A 14,573-nucleotide genomic window follows, 5' to 3' on the forward strand; every position below is an offset into this window, starting at 1 on the left:
GGCAAGAAACCTGCAAGGAACCATTTCCGATCATTATAAGAGACTCCACCTTAATGAGTTCACAGTAAATGAAGGTTAGATATTCCTCTTGCAGTTTCCTTGTATTTACCCTTTCCCATGACTAGTGTTAAAAATAACTGAAATCTGTGTAGGTTTTGCTTGCTTGATCTTGCCCTGTTGAGTGTGGCTTGACAATCTCTTACACAGCATGCTATGGCTTGTCAAGTAGAATTCTCTCTTTCCCAACATCCTTTAAGGAAGAATACATTCTCTTAACTGACATTTGGCATTCATTTCCTCTGGCCACCTTGAAGTAAAGGGAGATGGTTGTCCTAAACAAGGTCACACCTTCAGCGATTGCTTAGAATGCGTGTTTGGTCAAGTTAGCCTTACGCCCTAGAAAATTCTCTGGAATGTCACCAACTTTCTTAAGGCAACAATCACGTCCTGGACAGCCCTATCAGATTGAATCTGTCCCAAATGAAACAAAAAGGAAAACTAATTCCTGCCTGGAAAGAGGAGAAAAGATTTCAACTGCTCATAGTCTGATCTAGTTGTGCTTAGACAAATCTTTGCCCATACTGGACATCGTGAACTACTGATGACTCTACACACTGGATGAACTTTAAAGGTTTGAGAGCTAAATTACCATCTCTTGCCTGATACTGCCTGTTTACCCATCACATGACTAAATCGTTTATTTTTGTTTTAGTTTATTGAACAAGCCATAAATTATTGGGTTTAAGGCTGGGTTTAGCTTCATGGCTGGGGGATGAGTTACCTGATAGATTGACTTCTTCCAGCTGTTTCTACTCATCCAATCTGATTCAGCAAGATGGACATGATTGGTGTTCTCCTCTTCTGCATGTAAGCTTCCTATTTAATATTCTTATGAAAAGATTTTTAAAAAGCCATGAGAACAATAAACTTGGTGGGCACCAATGGAATATCTAATGACACTGTGCCCACTATCATCTCAGTCTCTGATAGCTTCTGCACTGAAAGAGATTTAGCAACAACTAGAAGTATCTCCTTTTTTTTTCCTTAAAACACTGAGCACAGCTTCTCATGTAGGTGAAAGAAGCACTTAAATTGTAGGGTTCATGCCCAATCCAAGTCTTACTCAGAATTAATCACAAGATGCAGCTTAGAATCTATCCAAGCACAATCACTCTGAAATAAGAGCAAACATGTCAAAATTCAAGTCTTGTACACTAGCCAATGCTGACAACTCTCGTTAGTTACTTTATTTGGTCTCACCTTGGCGCCAATGCTTTATGTGGAATGACATTTATCAAACCCTGAGAAAGCAACCATATACGGCTGGTCATTGGCTGCCTTTGCTCTTGAGATCACAAGTTGGACGAGCTGGATCTGGAAACAGCTACAGAAGGAAGTTATTTTTTGTATTAGAGGTAGTCCTCAATTTGTGACCACAATTGGGATCAGAATTTCCATTTCTAATCAAGGTGATTGTTAAGTAAGTCGGGCCTAGTTTACATCCTTTTTTGCCCTGGTTGTTAAGCAAATCACTGCAATTGTTAAGTGAATTATATGGTCATTAAGCAAATCCAGCTTCCCTCATTGACTTTGCCTGTTGGAGGTCAGCTGGGAAGATTGCAAATTGCGATCACATAACCTCGGGACATGCAACGAATATAAATACATGCTGGTTGTCAATCACCCAAATTTGGATCATATGACCATGGGGATGCTCTGACAGTAGTTAAGTGTGAGGGCAGATCATAAGTCTTTTTTTTTCAACATTATTGTAATTTTGAACAGTCACTAAACAAATGGTTGTTAAGTCAAGGACTACCTTTATTTGAACTTGAGTTTGAGTTTCATAACATTTGTGAATCTGCCTGCTCTGCTTGTATATTATTGGTTCAATGCAGCCTCTATTTAAACATCCCCAAAGAAGGCAGTTCCTGCACATCAGGAGGCAGTTCATTCCATGACAGCATTGGATACCTCTCACTGTTAGAACTTGTTAGGACCAACCAATATCTCCTTCCTAGTCGTTTAAATCTAATGTTTCTTGTCCTTTCTTCTGGAACAGATTTGAAAATTCTTTGACTAATTAATCAGTGGAACAATTTGCCTCCAGTAGTTGTGGTGCTCCAACACTGGAGGTTTTTAAGAAGAGATTGGACAACCATTTGTCTGAAATGGTAAGGGTTTCCTGCTTGAGCAGGAGGTTGGACTGGAAGACCTCCAAGGTTCCTTCCAGTTCTGTTATTCTGCCCTGTCTTCTACAAGATTGTCCTTCAGAATCCAAAAAGTCATCACACCTCCCCATAGCCTTCTCTTCCCCAGGCTAAATCTTCCCATCGCCTCTAGTCTTTTCACCTATATTTTTCTTTAGCATCTTGCTTTTCTGGACGGGCTCCAATGTGTCAACATCCCTCCCACTGGACTCTTAAGTAGAGTCTAACAAATGCAGAATAAAGAGGAATGATAATACTTGTGACTCTATACTTTTGTTGATGCAACCTAGAATTGTATCTGGTTTTGTTGCAGATCGTTGGCTTGTGTTCAGTATGTGAATATAATTTTTGCATGATTATTGCTTAGTTTAATTCTCCCCCTCCTATATTTGTGGCTTTGATTTGCCCAAACAAATATCGAGTAGAAATTCAAGTTGCAAGCTTCTCAGGATCTTTCTGAATCAACCACCCTTGCATTCTGCTGTAATATACCAATAGAATTTGATGAGTCTATTTTCTAACTGTCCTTGGAATCATTTATATATATTTTGAAGAGGATGGGACCTAGGCAAAAGCACTTCTTTCAAAACGTTCCTTCACCTTCACGTGGAAACATTGACGTATACAGGTGGTCCTTGATTTACAGCCAAACACTTAATGACCATTGAAAGTTACGAGCGATTTCCACAGAGCTACTTGGGATCCATTTTGGAGTTCCAATGGCCGCACATGTACCTGCAGTCATGTCATTGCATATTGTGTGCTTGGCAACCGGCTCAAATTTATAGCCATTTGCAGCATCCTGCAGATCACAATCTGCAACAATTTTTTTTTGCCAGTTTTTGTTCTTTACTTCTGATTTCTGGCAAAAAAAAATATTTCAAACTGTTTACTACTCAGGACATGAAAAATACAGAAAAAAAATCAGTGTCACTTTTATAGATAGAAAGGGTGCAGTGCAATCAACGACACAATTATTTCAATTAGATTTTGTGGAATAATTGAGTTTTGTTTTTTGTTTTGCTTTTTTAATTATTAAATAAATATAAGAAAAACAATTACCAAACATAATTACAGATGTTTATATATCAATAAATTGAGGCCATGATTCATTACCATCATCATTAGTTGATCTATGTTAATCGGTTCTACAAACAGTGGCTTCAAGTATTGGTTTTACTAGTACTTGAGCGGTTATCACAGTGAAGAGGGGGTCAACATATCCTCCAAAGCACCTGAGGGTGGGTCAAGAAGCAATGAGTGAAACCTCATTAAAGAGAGAAGCAACCTAGAACTAAGGAGAAATTTCCTGACAGCAAGAACAATTAATCAGTGGAACAGCTTGACTCCTGGAACTGTGGATGCTCCATTGCTGGAGGCCTTCATGAAAAGATTGGATATCCATTTTTCCAGGATACAATAAGATCTCCTGCCTTGGGCATGGGATTGGACTAGAAGACCTCTGAAGCCCCTTCCAGACTTATGATTATATTAACTTCTGTAAATGCTCACAAACTTCTTAAAATTTTGTCCCAGAATATTTCATGTGACGGAAGGAGGTATATGTCAAATAAAAAATGACATTAAGAATTTAATTTGAATGAAGCAAAATGGAAATGAACTGAAATCAAATGTTTCTCTTGGTATTTGCCCATTAGTTTTGGGAGTGAACTCCATGGTAGACCATCACAAAGCCCCCAAAGTGCCTTCAACCTATAAACTTTGTATACTTCTTAACTATAATTAAGAAGCATATACAGTTTTCCTTTAAATTATAGTTAAGGAGTATATTAAGTTATAGTTAAGGAGTATATGAAGAAGTGTGAATGAGATAGCACTATACATTGAACAAAATGTGGTTTGACTTGGAATAGACTGCTTTCCATGAAGAAGAAATGACTGGATGATTTCCCATGAAAAACTGCTCAGATTTCAGAGAAATGTGCATCACCTATTCCTTAGGATAGATGTTACACATCCCTAAAATGATGGAGGGGGGGGGAGGAAGATCGTCTCCTTCCCCTTTCTTCCTCTCTCCCATTGTCTTAGATCAACATTAGTCCCCAACTCTGTGCCAGTATATAGACACTGAATCATCCCTTGGAAATTCCCCAAATGCACTAGAACAGGGGTGTCAAACTCAATTTCACTGAGGGCCGTATCAGGATTGTGGTTGCCCTCGGTGGGGCCGGGTCGGTGTGGCCAGGGTGAGTGCGGCCTACTGGGTGGGCGTGGATGGAGTGGGTGTGACCTACTGGGAGGGCATGGCCAGCTCTACATCATTCGTGTCAAGGGTGCCTGTGGGGGCCTGGGCAGGAGTGGGACAGATCTGAGGGTCTCTGGCAGAAGGGGGTGGGACCAGGGCAAGTGCCAAGGCATGGTCCATTTCTTCATTCCTCACAAAGGATGACACCTCCCCAGCATGCACCCAGGGGGCAGGGTTGACACAGCAGGGACCGGTCCCTTGCTGTTTCTAGATGGCCTTGTGGAGTTAAGATTGAATGCGTTTCAGCATAGATGGCCACCACAAAATTGTACATTGGCTCCCGGCCAGTCTGGGCCAGGGCCAAGGCAGCGGGGGCCATTCCCTCACTGTTTCCAGGATGGCGTCGCAGGCCACATGAAACCATTTTGCAGGCCGCATCCAGCCCCCGGCCTTGTGTTTGACATGTCTGCACTAGAAAAACCATAATACAAGCTACACTGAATCCATAGAAGTAGGAGAATCTGAAGCAACCACCTTTGGAGTCCAGTGTTTTTCAACTTAAATAAACTTTAAGCAACCCAACTGGGCAATTCTGGGAGTTGAAGTACACACATCTGAAAGTTGCTACGTCTGAAAACCAGTGGGTCATAATCTTAGATCTGGACTGAGAAAAGGACACAGTTAAGACAGTTTCAAGAAGATTCTTCTTCTGTTGTTTTGGAAACAGAGCCTGCATTATTTATGCATGCTTTGCATTACTAATTTGGGGTTTTTCTTGGGATCTCAGGAGACAGCAGTTCCTGGTTGACCTAGTCGAGATTCAAGGGCTAAGCCAGTCTGGTCCTGGTTAGTCTTGGATGGCAGATCACAGCCATAAGTTAGACTCAGAAATGCAACAGTTGTAAGTGTGAAAAATGGTCATAAGTCACTTTTTTCAGTGTCGTTGTAACTTTGAACAGTCACTAAACTGTTGTAAGCTGAGGACTACCTGTACTTTGATATTAAAGAGGGCTCCTCACTTCACAGCAAGCATTCAGGAATCTGTGTCTTAAAAAAACAACAACCACGCTTTACCGGTCACCATAGCTGGGTTCAGCCAATATCAAGCAACCCCCTTTATGGCTTAAATTTAATATGTAAAACTTATCGATCAAGTAACAAGATAGATTTGGATGCGTTTACTCCAGGCTTAAATGAGCAGAGAAGCTGTTTAAGCGCTTGCATGTGAACCAGCTCTCTGCAGGTTGTGATATAGCACAGTCTCCTGGGTTTCTTTTCTCCCGAAAGGTTTTCGATGACTTCTCTCCTAAATGGAGGCCTCCTTTCCACTTTGAGCGACCTTCGATTCGTGACAACATGCTGGTTCCATTAACAGAAAACAAATGGAGTCGAGAAGAAGGACTTGACAAAACTACCTTCCGTGAACTTGGGGCACTTGGGGCTATGAATTACATTCCATTCCCTTTTAGCTAAATACCTCATGATATACAATGTTCTCTCTACGGAGATATAGCTGCTTCAAAGTCCAGATTCCATCTGGAAGCGATCCAAGCTCTTGTTGGCTGGGAAAGAGTAATTTCTGGAGGTGAAATATGTCTGAGGCCTTCCCCCAAGCTCACTTGGCAAAGGAAACTAATTTGAAAACAGATTCCTACATGTAACTGCTCATTGAAAAACTGGGCTGTTTTGCTTTGTTTTTATTACGCTGAAGCCCCCCATGAGCCAGACAAGTTATGCAAACCGCCTGCTTGTAGAAGAGCTTTTTAATTAAGAGTTCCACTAATTATGCCTTTATTACTATAGATCTTTCCTTCCAATATGGCTCTGTGATTCAGTACCTGGGAAAAGTCCTGGATTGAATCATTATGCACACCCGTCTCCTGGTTTCCTTTTTAAAGGATAACTTGATTAGCTTTATTTAGAAGTTTATTGATTTCAGGAGCTGCAGATTTTTTATTTCTTACATAATGCCAGGATATTGGCTTTTGTTTATGTAATGTTTAATACATCCATCTCTGCTATGCAACCTGAAGATCAAAGCAACATTCGTTGGTGTAACTGGAATTTTGGACTGTGTTATTAGCAAATCAAGATGTAGAGGGATTTGTTTTCTTCCCTGGAAATAGTCCAAATAACTGAGGAATAGTACCCACTTACCAAAGGACACACATTTGTCTCTAGTTGTGCATTATGTGCTAGACACTGCAAAAAAAGCCTCTCATTGCCAATAAAAGAGAATATTTATAGCTCAGGCATGAACTGCTAAAACTGATGATGTTACGTAGTTTGGTAATGAAATGTCTACAAGAAAACAATCAAGCTCAGAGAGCATCAAAGATTCCACAGACTTCTCATTAAGGTTATTTTGTAAATATGTTAGTGGAATACAGATAAACTAACTGCTGTAGTTTATTTAGTAAACTCTGGTTAAGCAAACCACAATTTGGTGCAATATGTAAGCCCTGGATCTTATTGCAGCATGCATAACACCAGACCTGCTACTTATGAACCATAGGTTGCTAAACAAGCTACAGTTGTTGGGTTTGTCCAGAAACCATGTCATGCTGAAGATGACCATCCAATCAACCACACTGTGGCTTATTGCTTTATGCAAACCAAATTATTATCTTATCATCAAAGTCACTAAAGTGGCATGACAGTGGGATGGCGACATATAAATCATAACAACAACAACAACAACAACAATAATAGTAATGTTCACCTACTTTGACAAATGGTTCCTGATCTGCTCCTTCATCTCTCTGCCTTGATGAATGACATACTTGTGCGCAGGTCAATTTTTTGCCTGGCAACTTTGGATGCATTTTTGCCATTTCAAAGTTTTTCTTAATCTTGTTTGCACTGTTCTTGCATACTGTTTAAACTGAATTATCTCCATAGTGATAGCCCAAACCATCTGGAGCCCCTTTTCTTATTTTCATAGATTATTTTAGAATTTGAAGAGGCAGTCTATATAAGACTGGGCAAAGGTACCTTAAATAGACTTCAATATTGGATTATTCTTCCCGCTTCTTTTCTCCTTGTCCCTCTTACTGAAGGAAAAATTGTAAAAGAAGAGAGAAAAAGAATCAAGCCCAAGAATAAAAAGATAACTGGAATTTGCATGTCTCTGGTTAGGAAACAGTTTGACACCACTTCAACTCTCTCTTTTCCCACGTAACCCTTTTCCATGGTGTTTTCAAAATTAAGTAGGATTCTCATCCATGACTTAAAAGCCTAAGCAGAGGTCCAATTCCAGCTGTGGCATGAGATGAGCCTCTGTCCTGGGCACTAAATGATTCTGCATCCAGCTGTTGCCATAGATAGAGGTGTGGGTGCTTTATTGGAAAGCAGAAAAATAACTAGCACATCAGCTCAGAAATCTTTTGCTTCAGTATACAGATAGTTCCCAATTTATAATCATAACTGAACTTGCAATTAGAATTTAAATGCTTAATTTAATGACCTTTTTTGTGGTGGTCATTAAGTGAAACACCATGATCATTAAGCGAATGCCATGGTTGTTAAACAAATCCAGTGTCCACAATGGGTGGGATTGATTTTTTTTTTTTGCCAGAAACCAGAATTAAGTGCTGGTGCTGCCAAAAAAGGTGTAAAGTTGTAAATCACAGTCACTGTGAGATGTTAGTGGTAAATGTGTGTGTGTGTGTGTGTGTGTGTGTGTGTGTGTGTGTGTGAAACACCCAAAATGTGATTGTGTGGCTGTGCGAGGGAGGGAGACCGGCTGTCAAACGTTTGAATCCAGGTCATAAATAGCCCTGGGGAGGTCCATCATAACTTCCAACAGCTAAGTGACCAGTCATAAATCAGGGATTACTTATAACCTCTGCTCCAGTGAAAAGGAATCCGTGCACTGCAGCTCTCAGTTCCTCTTCCTATCATGATGGAATGCTTAATTCAATAAATATAGGAAACTTGAGCCAGTTTGGTGTAGTAGTGGTTAAGGTTAAAATGCAGGATACCATGAATTCCAGTCCCATCTTAGGCACAAAGCCTGATGGGTGACTTGGAGCCTGTCACACTTTCTCAGCCCTAAGAAGCAGGCAATGGCAAACATCTTCTGAAATCTTGGCAAGAAAAATTACAGGGACCAGTCCAGCAGTCACCAGTACTCTGCACTCAGTCAAATGCACAAACCAACAAACCTATTAGGCACCTTAATGGGGATTAGAGTGAAAAAAGTAAAAATGACAGACAACCATGCAATAGAAGCCCTACCCTTTTTATATGCATTGCCCATATGATACATTTAAAAATGAGTTGGGGCTTCCATTGTATGAGGCTGCCATATTGATTTTTTTTTTTTTGGGTGGGGGACACACACCTTTTGCAAATGCTACTGGGATGATAGAAACTTAACACTATAGTGAATACAGAAGTAATGTGTAATTTAAAAAAAAATTGAGGAAGTGGAAGGGTTATGTCCAAGAATACGTGCAAAGTGATATATGATTAGGGTGGTGACTGATTGGGCAACAGCCCTGTGGGCTCCATTATTAATACCACTTTACAATGCCTTGATAAGACCACACTTGGAATACTACATCCAGTTTTGGTCACAACGATGTAAAAAAGATGTTGAGACTCGAAGAGCAACAAAGATGATTAGGGGACTGGAAGCTTAAACATATAAGGAATGGTTGCTGGAATTGAGTATGTCTAGTTTAATGAAGAGAAGGACGAGGGGGCACATGATAGCAGTGTTCCAATATCTCAGGGGCTGCCACAAAGGAGAGGGAGTCAAGCTATTCTCCAAGGCACCTGAAGGCAGGACAAGAAGCAATGGATGGAAACTGGTCAAGGAGAGAAGCAATTTAGAACTAAGGAGAAACTTCCTGACAGTGAGAACAATTAATCAGTGGAACAACCTGCCTCCAGAAGCAGTGAATGCTCCAACACTGGAAGTCTTTAAGAAGAGACTGGACAGCCATTTGTCTGAAATGGTGTAGGGTTCCTGCCTGAGCAGGGGGTTGGACTCGATGACCTCCAAGGTCCCTTCCAATTATTATTATTATTATTATTATTATTATTGATCATCGCACAGTCAGCCAGATGTTCAGACTGGATTTGGCATTTTGTCTACCTATCGAGTCCTTACCCAGGACCTGGGATAGGCAGATGTGGATGTTTGATGGTATTACAGATATCGTCGCAGGATGGAAGCAGTTCCTAATAAGGCCGCCTTTTGCAATTGACTAATAGCGAATTTGTCAATGCCAATGGTGTTCAAGTGGTGCTCCAGTTGTTTTGGGATTGCACCCAAGGAGCCTATGACTATTGGTACTACCCTTGCTTGCTTTTGCCACAGTCTTTCTATTTCTATTTGTAGGTCTTTGTATTTTGTTATCTTCTCCAGTTCTTTCTCTTCTATTCTGCTATCTCCAGGCACTGCCACGTCCACTATCCAGACTTTTTTGTCTTTCTTATCGACAATTGTTAAGTCTGGGGTGTTATGTTGCAGGTGCTTGTCTGTTTGAATTCTGAAGTCCCAGAGCAGTTTAATTTTATCATTTTCTATGACTTTCTCTATTTTATGATCCCACCAGTTTTTGCTTACAGGCAAATGATATTTTTTGCAGATCTTCCAATGCACCATTGTTGCTACTTTGTCATGCCGCTGCTTGTAATCAGTCTGTGCAATCTTCTTGCAACAGCTTACCAAGTGGTCCACTGTTTCTTCAGCTTCTTTGCATAGGCGGCACTTACTGTCTGTTGCTGTCTTCTCAATTTTGACTTTGTTTGCATTTGTCCTTAAGGCTTGGTCTTGTGCAGCCAGAATTAGTCCCTCGGTCTCTTTCTTCAATTTTCCTGCTCTTAGCCATTGCCAGGTTTTATTATTATCTGCTTTCCCAGCTATTTTTTTCATGTATTGGCCATGTAGTGCTTTGTCTTCCCATGCCTCTATTCTGTTCTTCATTTGGTCTTTCTTGTAGGCCAGTTTGGTCTCTCCAGTAGTCAGTAAGCCTTCCTGATATACTAATTTCAGTGCATTTTCATCATTGTTCTTCAGATATTCTTCCAAAGCCATTTTTTCTTCTTCAACCATCTGATGTACTTGTAGCATTCCACGCCCACCTATTTGCCTTGGTAGATAAAGTCTATCAATGTCACTGCGTGGATGAAGGGCATGATTCATTGTCATTATTTTTCTGGTCTGCCTATCCATTGCTTTTAGTTCTGCTTGAGTCCAGTCCACTATTCCAGCTGTGTACCTAATGACTGGGATTGCCCAGGTGTTGATTGCCTTTATGGTATTTCCTCCATTGAGTTTGGATTTTAAGATCTTCTTCACTCTCTTGATGTATTCACCTCTAATCTTTTTCTTGACTTCAGTGTGCTTGATGTTGTCAGCTTGAAGGATACCCAAGTATTTGTAGTACTCTTCCTCATCCAGACTCTTAATGTTATTTTCGTGGGGCATCTTGATTCCTTCAGTTTTCACTATTTTTCCTTGTTTGATAGTAAGTGTGGCACATTTGTCCAAGCCAAACTCCATTACAATATCTTGGCTATATATATGGACAGTGTTGAGCAGCGATTCTATTACTATTATTATTATTATTATTATTATTATTATTATTATTATTATTATTGATCATCGCACAGTCAGCCAGATGTTCAGACTGGATTTGGCATTTTGTCTACCTATCGAGTCCTTACCCAGGACCTCGGATAGGCAATGTGGATGTTTGATGGTATTACAGGTATCGTTGCAGGATGGAAGCAGTTCCTAATAAGGCTGCCTTTTGCAATTGACTAATAGCGAATTTGTCAATGCCAATGGTGTTCAAGTGGTGCTCCAGTTGTTTTGGGATTGCACCCAAGGAGCCTATGACTATTGGTACTACCCTTGCTTGCTTTTGCCACAGTCTTTCTATTTCTATTTGTAGGTCTTTGTATTTTGTTATCTTCTCCAGTTCTTTCTCTTCTATTCTGCTATCTCCAGGCACTGCCACGTCCACTATCCAGACTTTTTTGTCTTTCTTATCGACAATTGTTAAGTCTGGGGTGTTATGTTGCAGGTGCTTGTCTGTTTGAATTCTGAAGTCCCAGAGCAGTTTAATTTTATCATTTTTATGACTTTCTCTATTTTATGACCCACTAGTTTTTGCTTATAGGCAAATGATATTTTTTGCAGATCTTCCAATGCACCATTGTTGCTACTTTGTCATGCCGCTGCTTGTAATCAGTCTGTGCAATCTTCTTGCAACAGCTTACCAAGTGGTCCACTGTTGTTGTTGTTATTATTACTATTATTATTATTATGGATCATCGCACAGTCAGCCAGATGTTCAGACTGGATTTGGCATTTTGTCTACCTATCGAGTCCTTACAGAGGACCTGGGATAGGCAGATGTGGATGTTTGATGGTATTACAGATATCGTCGCAGGATGGAAGCAGTTCCTAATAAGGCCGCCTTTTGCAATTGACTAATAGCGAATTTGTCAATGCCAATGGTGTTCAAGTGGTGCTCCAGTTGTTTTGGGATTGCACCCAAGGAGCCTATGACTATTGGTACTACCCTTGCTTGCTTTTGCCACAGTCTTTCTATTTCTATTTGTAGGTCTTTGTATTTTGTTATCTTCTCCAGTTCTTTCTCGTCTATTCTGCTGTCTCCAGGCACTGCCACGTCCACTATCCAGACTTTTTTGTCTTTCTTATCGACAATTGTTAAGTCTGGGGTGTTATGTTGCAGGTGCTTGTCTGTTTGAATTCTGAAGTCCCAGAGCAGTTTAATTTTATCATTTTTATGACTTTCTCTATTTTATGATCCCACCAGTTTTTGCTTACAAGCAAATGATATTTTTTGCAGATCTTCCAATGCACCATTGTTGCTATTTTGTCATGCCGCTGCTTGTAGTCAGTCTGTGCAATCTTCTTGCAGCAGCTTACCAGGTGGTCCACTGTTTCTTCAGCTTCTTTGCATTATTATTATTATTATTATTATTATTATTATTATTATTATTATTATTATTATTAGCCTGAAAGGAGAAGTCCTGAGTGGCTGGTGGTTCTATGTAACCTCCTACCCCACTGTTTCTCAACTTTGGCAACTGGAAGCTGTGTGGATTTCAACTCCCACAATTCCCAAACCACCATGGTGCCTGGGAAATTCTGGGAGTGGAAGTCCAACAGCTTCAAGCTGCCAAAGTTGAGCCACAGAGTCCCAGATTAAACATCATGTGAACGTATCTGCTGTGACTTGAGAGAAATCCCAAAATAGCTAGAACAGTTGAAACACGAATCAAAATGGACCAAGAGGGAATCTGATTGTCCTGAACTTCCTTAAAACCTCCACCTTTACCCTTCATCTTGTTTCTTGGCTTCTAAGACTCATTGCAAGACACTTATTAATTGCTTAATTACAAGCGGCTCCAGCCAGATGTGACTCTGACTGGCACCTAATCCAGTAATCAGGTTAAAGCAGTTAAGTCTAACAAAGCAAAAGAAACTGAAACAAAACCCATACCACCCAAAATAATCATTAATCAAGTGTTCTAATTACCAACATTCCCTGGCACCTTCAGGAGACATTTAAGAACTCGTGCCAAACAGAAGAGCCAGAAATGCCAAGAAGGCTCCCCTGGTGACATTTTGGAATTTAGCCACGTGGATTGGTTGGTGGTTGGAAAGGAGCTCAGGATAGCAAACCTTGATGTGGCGGTGATGGACAGGCTGATAAAGCTGGATTGATTAGAGTTGTTGCCACAGAAGCCTACTGTCCACAGGGCAGGGGCTCAAGGGTGGAAAGAGTGATGAAAACAGCATCAGCCAGTTTAGCGTAGTGGTTAAGGTGCTGGCCTAGAAACCGAGAGGCTCGGAGTTCTAGTCCTGCCTTAGGCATGCAAGCCGACTGGGTGACTTGGGAGCTTGTAACTCTCTCTCAGCCCAAACCACTTCACGGGTTGTGGAGAAAAGAGGAGGAGGAGGAAGGAGTATTAGGTAGCTTTAGCACTTTGAGTTATTTATAAGAATAATAAAGGCAGGATAAAAATCTAATAAATAAAGAAATAAGCCCCACCTCTTTTCTACATGCAACTTGATGGGCTGTTCACAACCTAAAGGGAACAAGGTAGTAGTGGCATGTGCGTTTGTTGTTTGTCGACAACAGTTTGGCATTTAACACAATCATTCCCCAGCATCTAGTGGACAAACTGGACCTTTTAGGCTTAAACACTCCTTCGTGCAACTGGATTCTTCATTTTCTTACCAACAGGCCCCAATATGTGTGAGTTGGAACAAATACCTCTAATACCATTTTCTTGAGCACAGGTTCTCCTCAGGGCTGCGTCTTAAGTCCGCTGCTGTTCACCCTGTTGACCCATGACTGTTGTGCTAGGTTTGCCACCAAACATATTGTGAAGTTTGCAGATGATACAACAGTAGTGGTCTTTATTCAGGATGACAAGGTGGAAGCTTACTGCAAGGAGGTTGAGGGATTGGTGAACTGGTGTAAGGAAAAGAGCCTAGTTTTAAATATCGGAAAGACCAAAGAGATCATTGTCGATTTCAGAAAAGGCAGTTACAGCCACACTTCTCTGTGCATTAATGATTCACCTGTGGAGATGGTTACCAGCATCAAATTCCTGGGTGTGCAGCTAACAAATAGCCTGGCTTGGTTGCTCAACAGCAAGAAACTGGTGAAGCGGGCACAGCAGCGCCTGCATTTCCTGCATCGCATGAGAAAAGCACATCTTCCTTCCCCTGTCCTGACCACTTTCTACAGGGGGACGATCGAGAGCATCCTGTAATACAGCATCACAGTCTGGTTTGGAAGCATCACTGCTTCAGACACGAAGGCGGTGCAGAGAGTGGTGAGAATGGCTGAAAAGATCATTGGCAGTTCCCTCCCTCCCATCCAGGACATAGCACAGAAGTGCTGCTTGAGCAGGGTCTGTAAGATTATCTGGGACACTACACATCCTCTCCATGACCTGTTTTCCTTGTTACCTTCTAGGAGGAGGCTTCGTGGTATCTGTAGCAGAACATCCAGATTCAGCCATAGTTTCATTCCATATAGCATTAACCTTGTGAACTCTCAAGCTTCCTCTTTCCGTTATATATTCAAGATGGACAGTATTTAATATTTATTTGCTATGTATATGTAGGGGTGTGGGTCTATACATATGTTGTA

At 40.9% G+C, this 14,573-nt stretch overlaps 1 protein-coding gene across 2 annotated transcripts in view; it reads left to right on the plus strand.

The window, feature by feature from the left end:
• Window positions 1-543: 543 nt before the first annotated feature.
• The window catches only part of C1QTNF3 (C1q and TNF related 3), a 37,090-nt gene continuing 23,060 nt past the window's right edge, over window positions 544-14,573 (plus strand). For both annotated transcript variants that reach the window (XM_039349039.1, XM_039349040.1), the window contains exon 1: window positions 544-631. In XM_039349039.1, coding sequence (XP_039204973.1) covers window positions 619-631 — 13 coding nt within the window. In that variant the 5' untranslated portion in view covers window positions 544-618. The remainder of the gene's footprint in view (window positions 632-14,573) is intronic.

Source organism: Crotalus tigris, unplaced genomic scaffold, assembly GCF_016545835.1.
Source record: "Crotalus tigris isolate CLP2741 ecotype Arizona unplaced genomic scaffold, ASM1654583v1 scf7180000018221.231157, whole genome shotgun sequence".
Classification (NCBI taxonomy): Eukaryota; Metazoa; Chordata; class Lepidosauria; order Squamata; family Viperidae; genus Crotalus; species Crotalus tigris.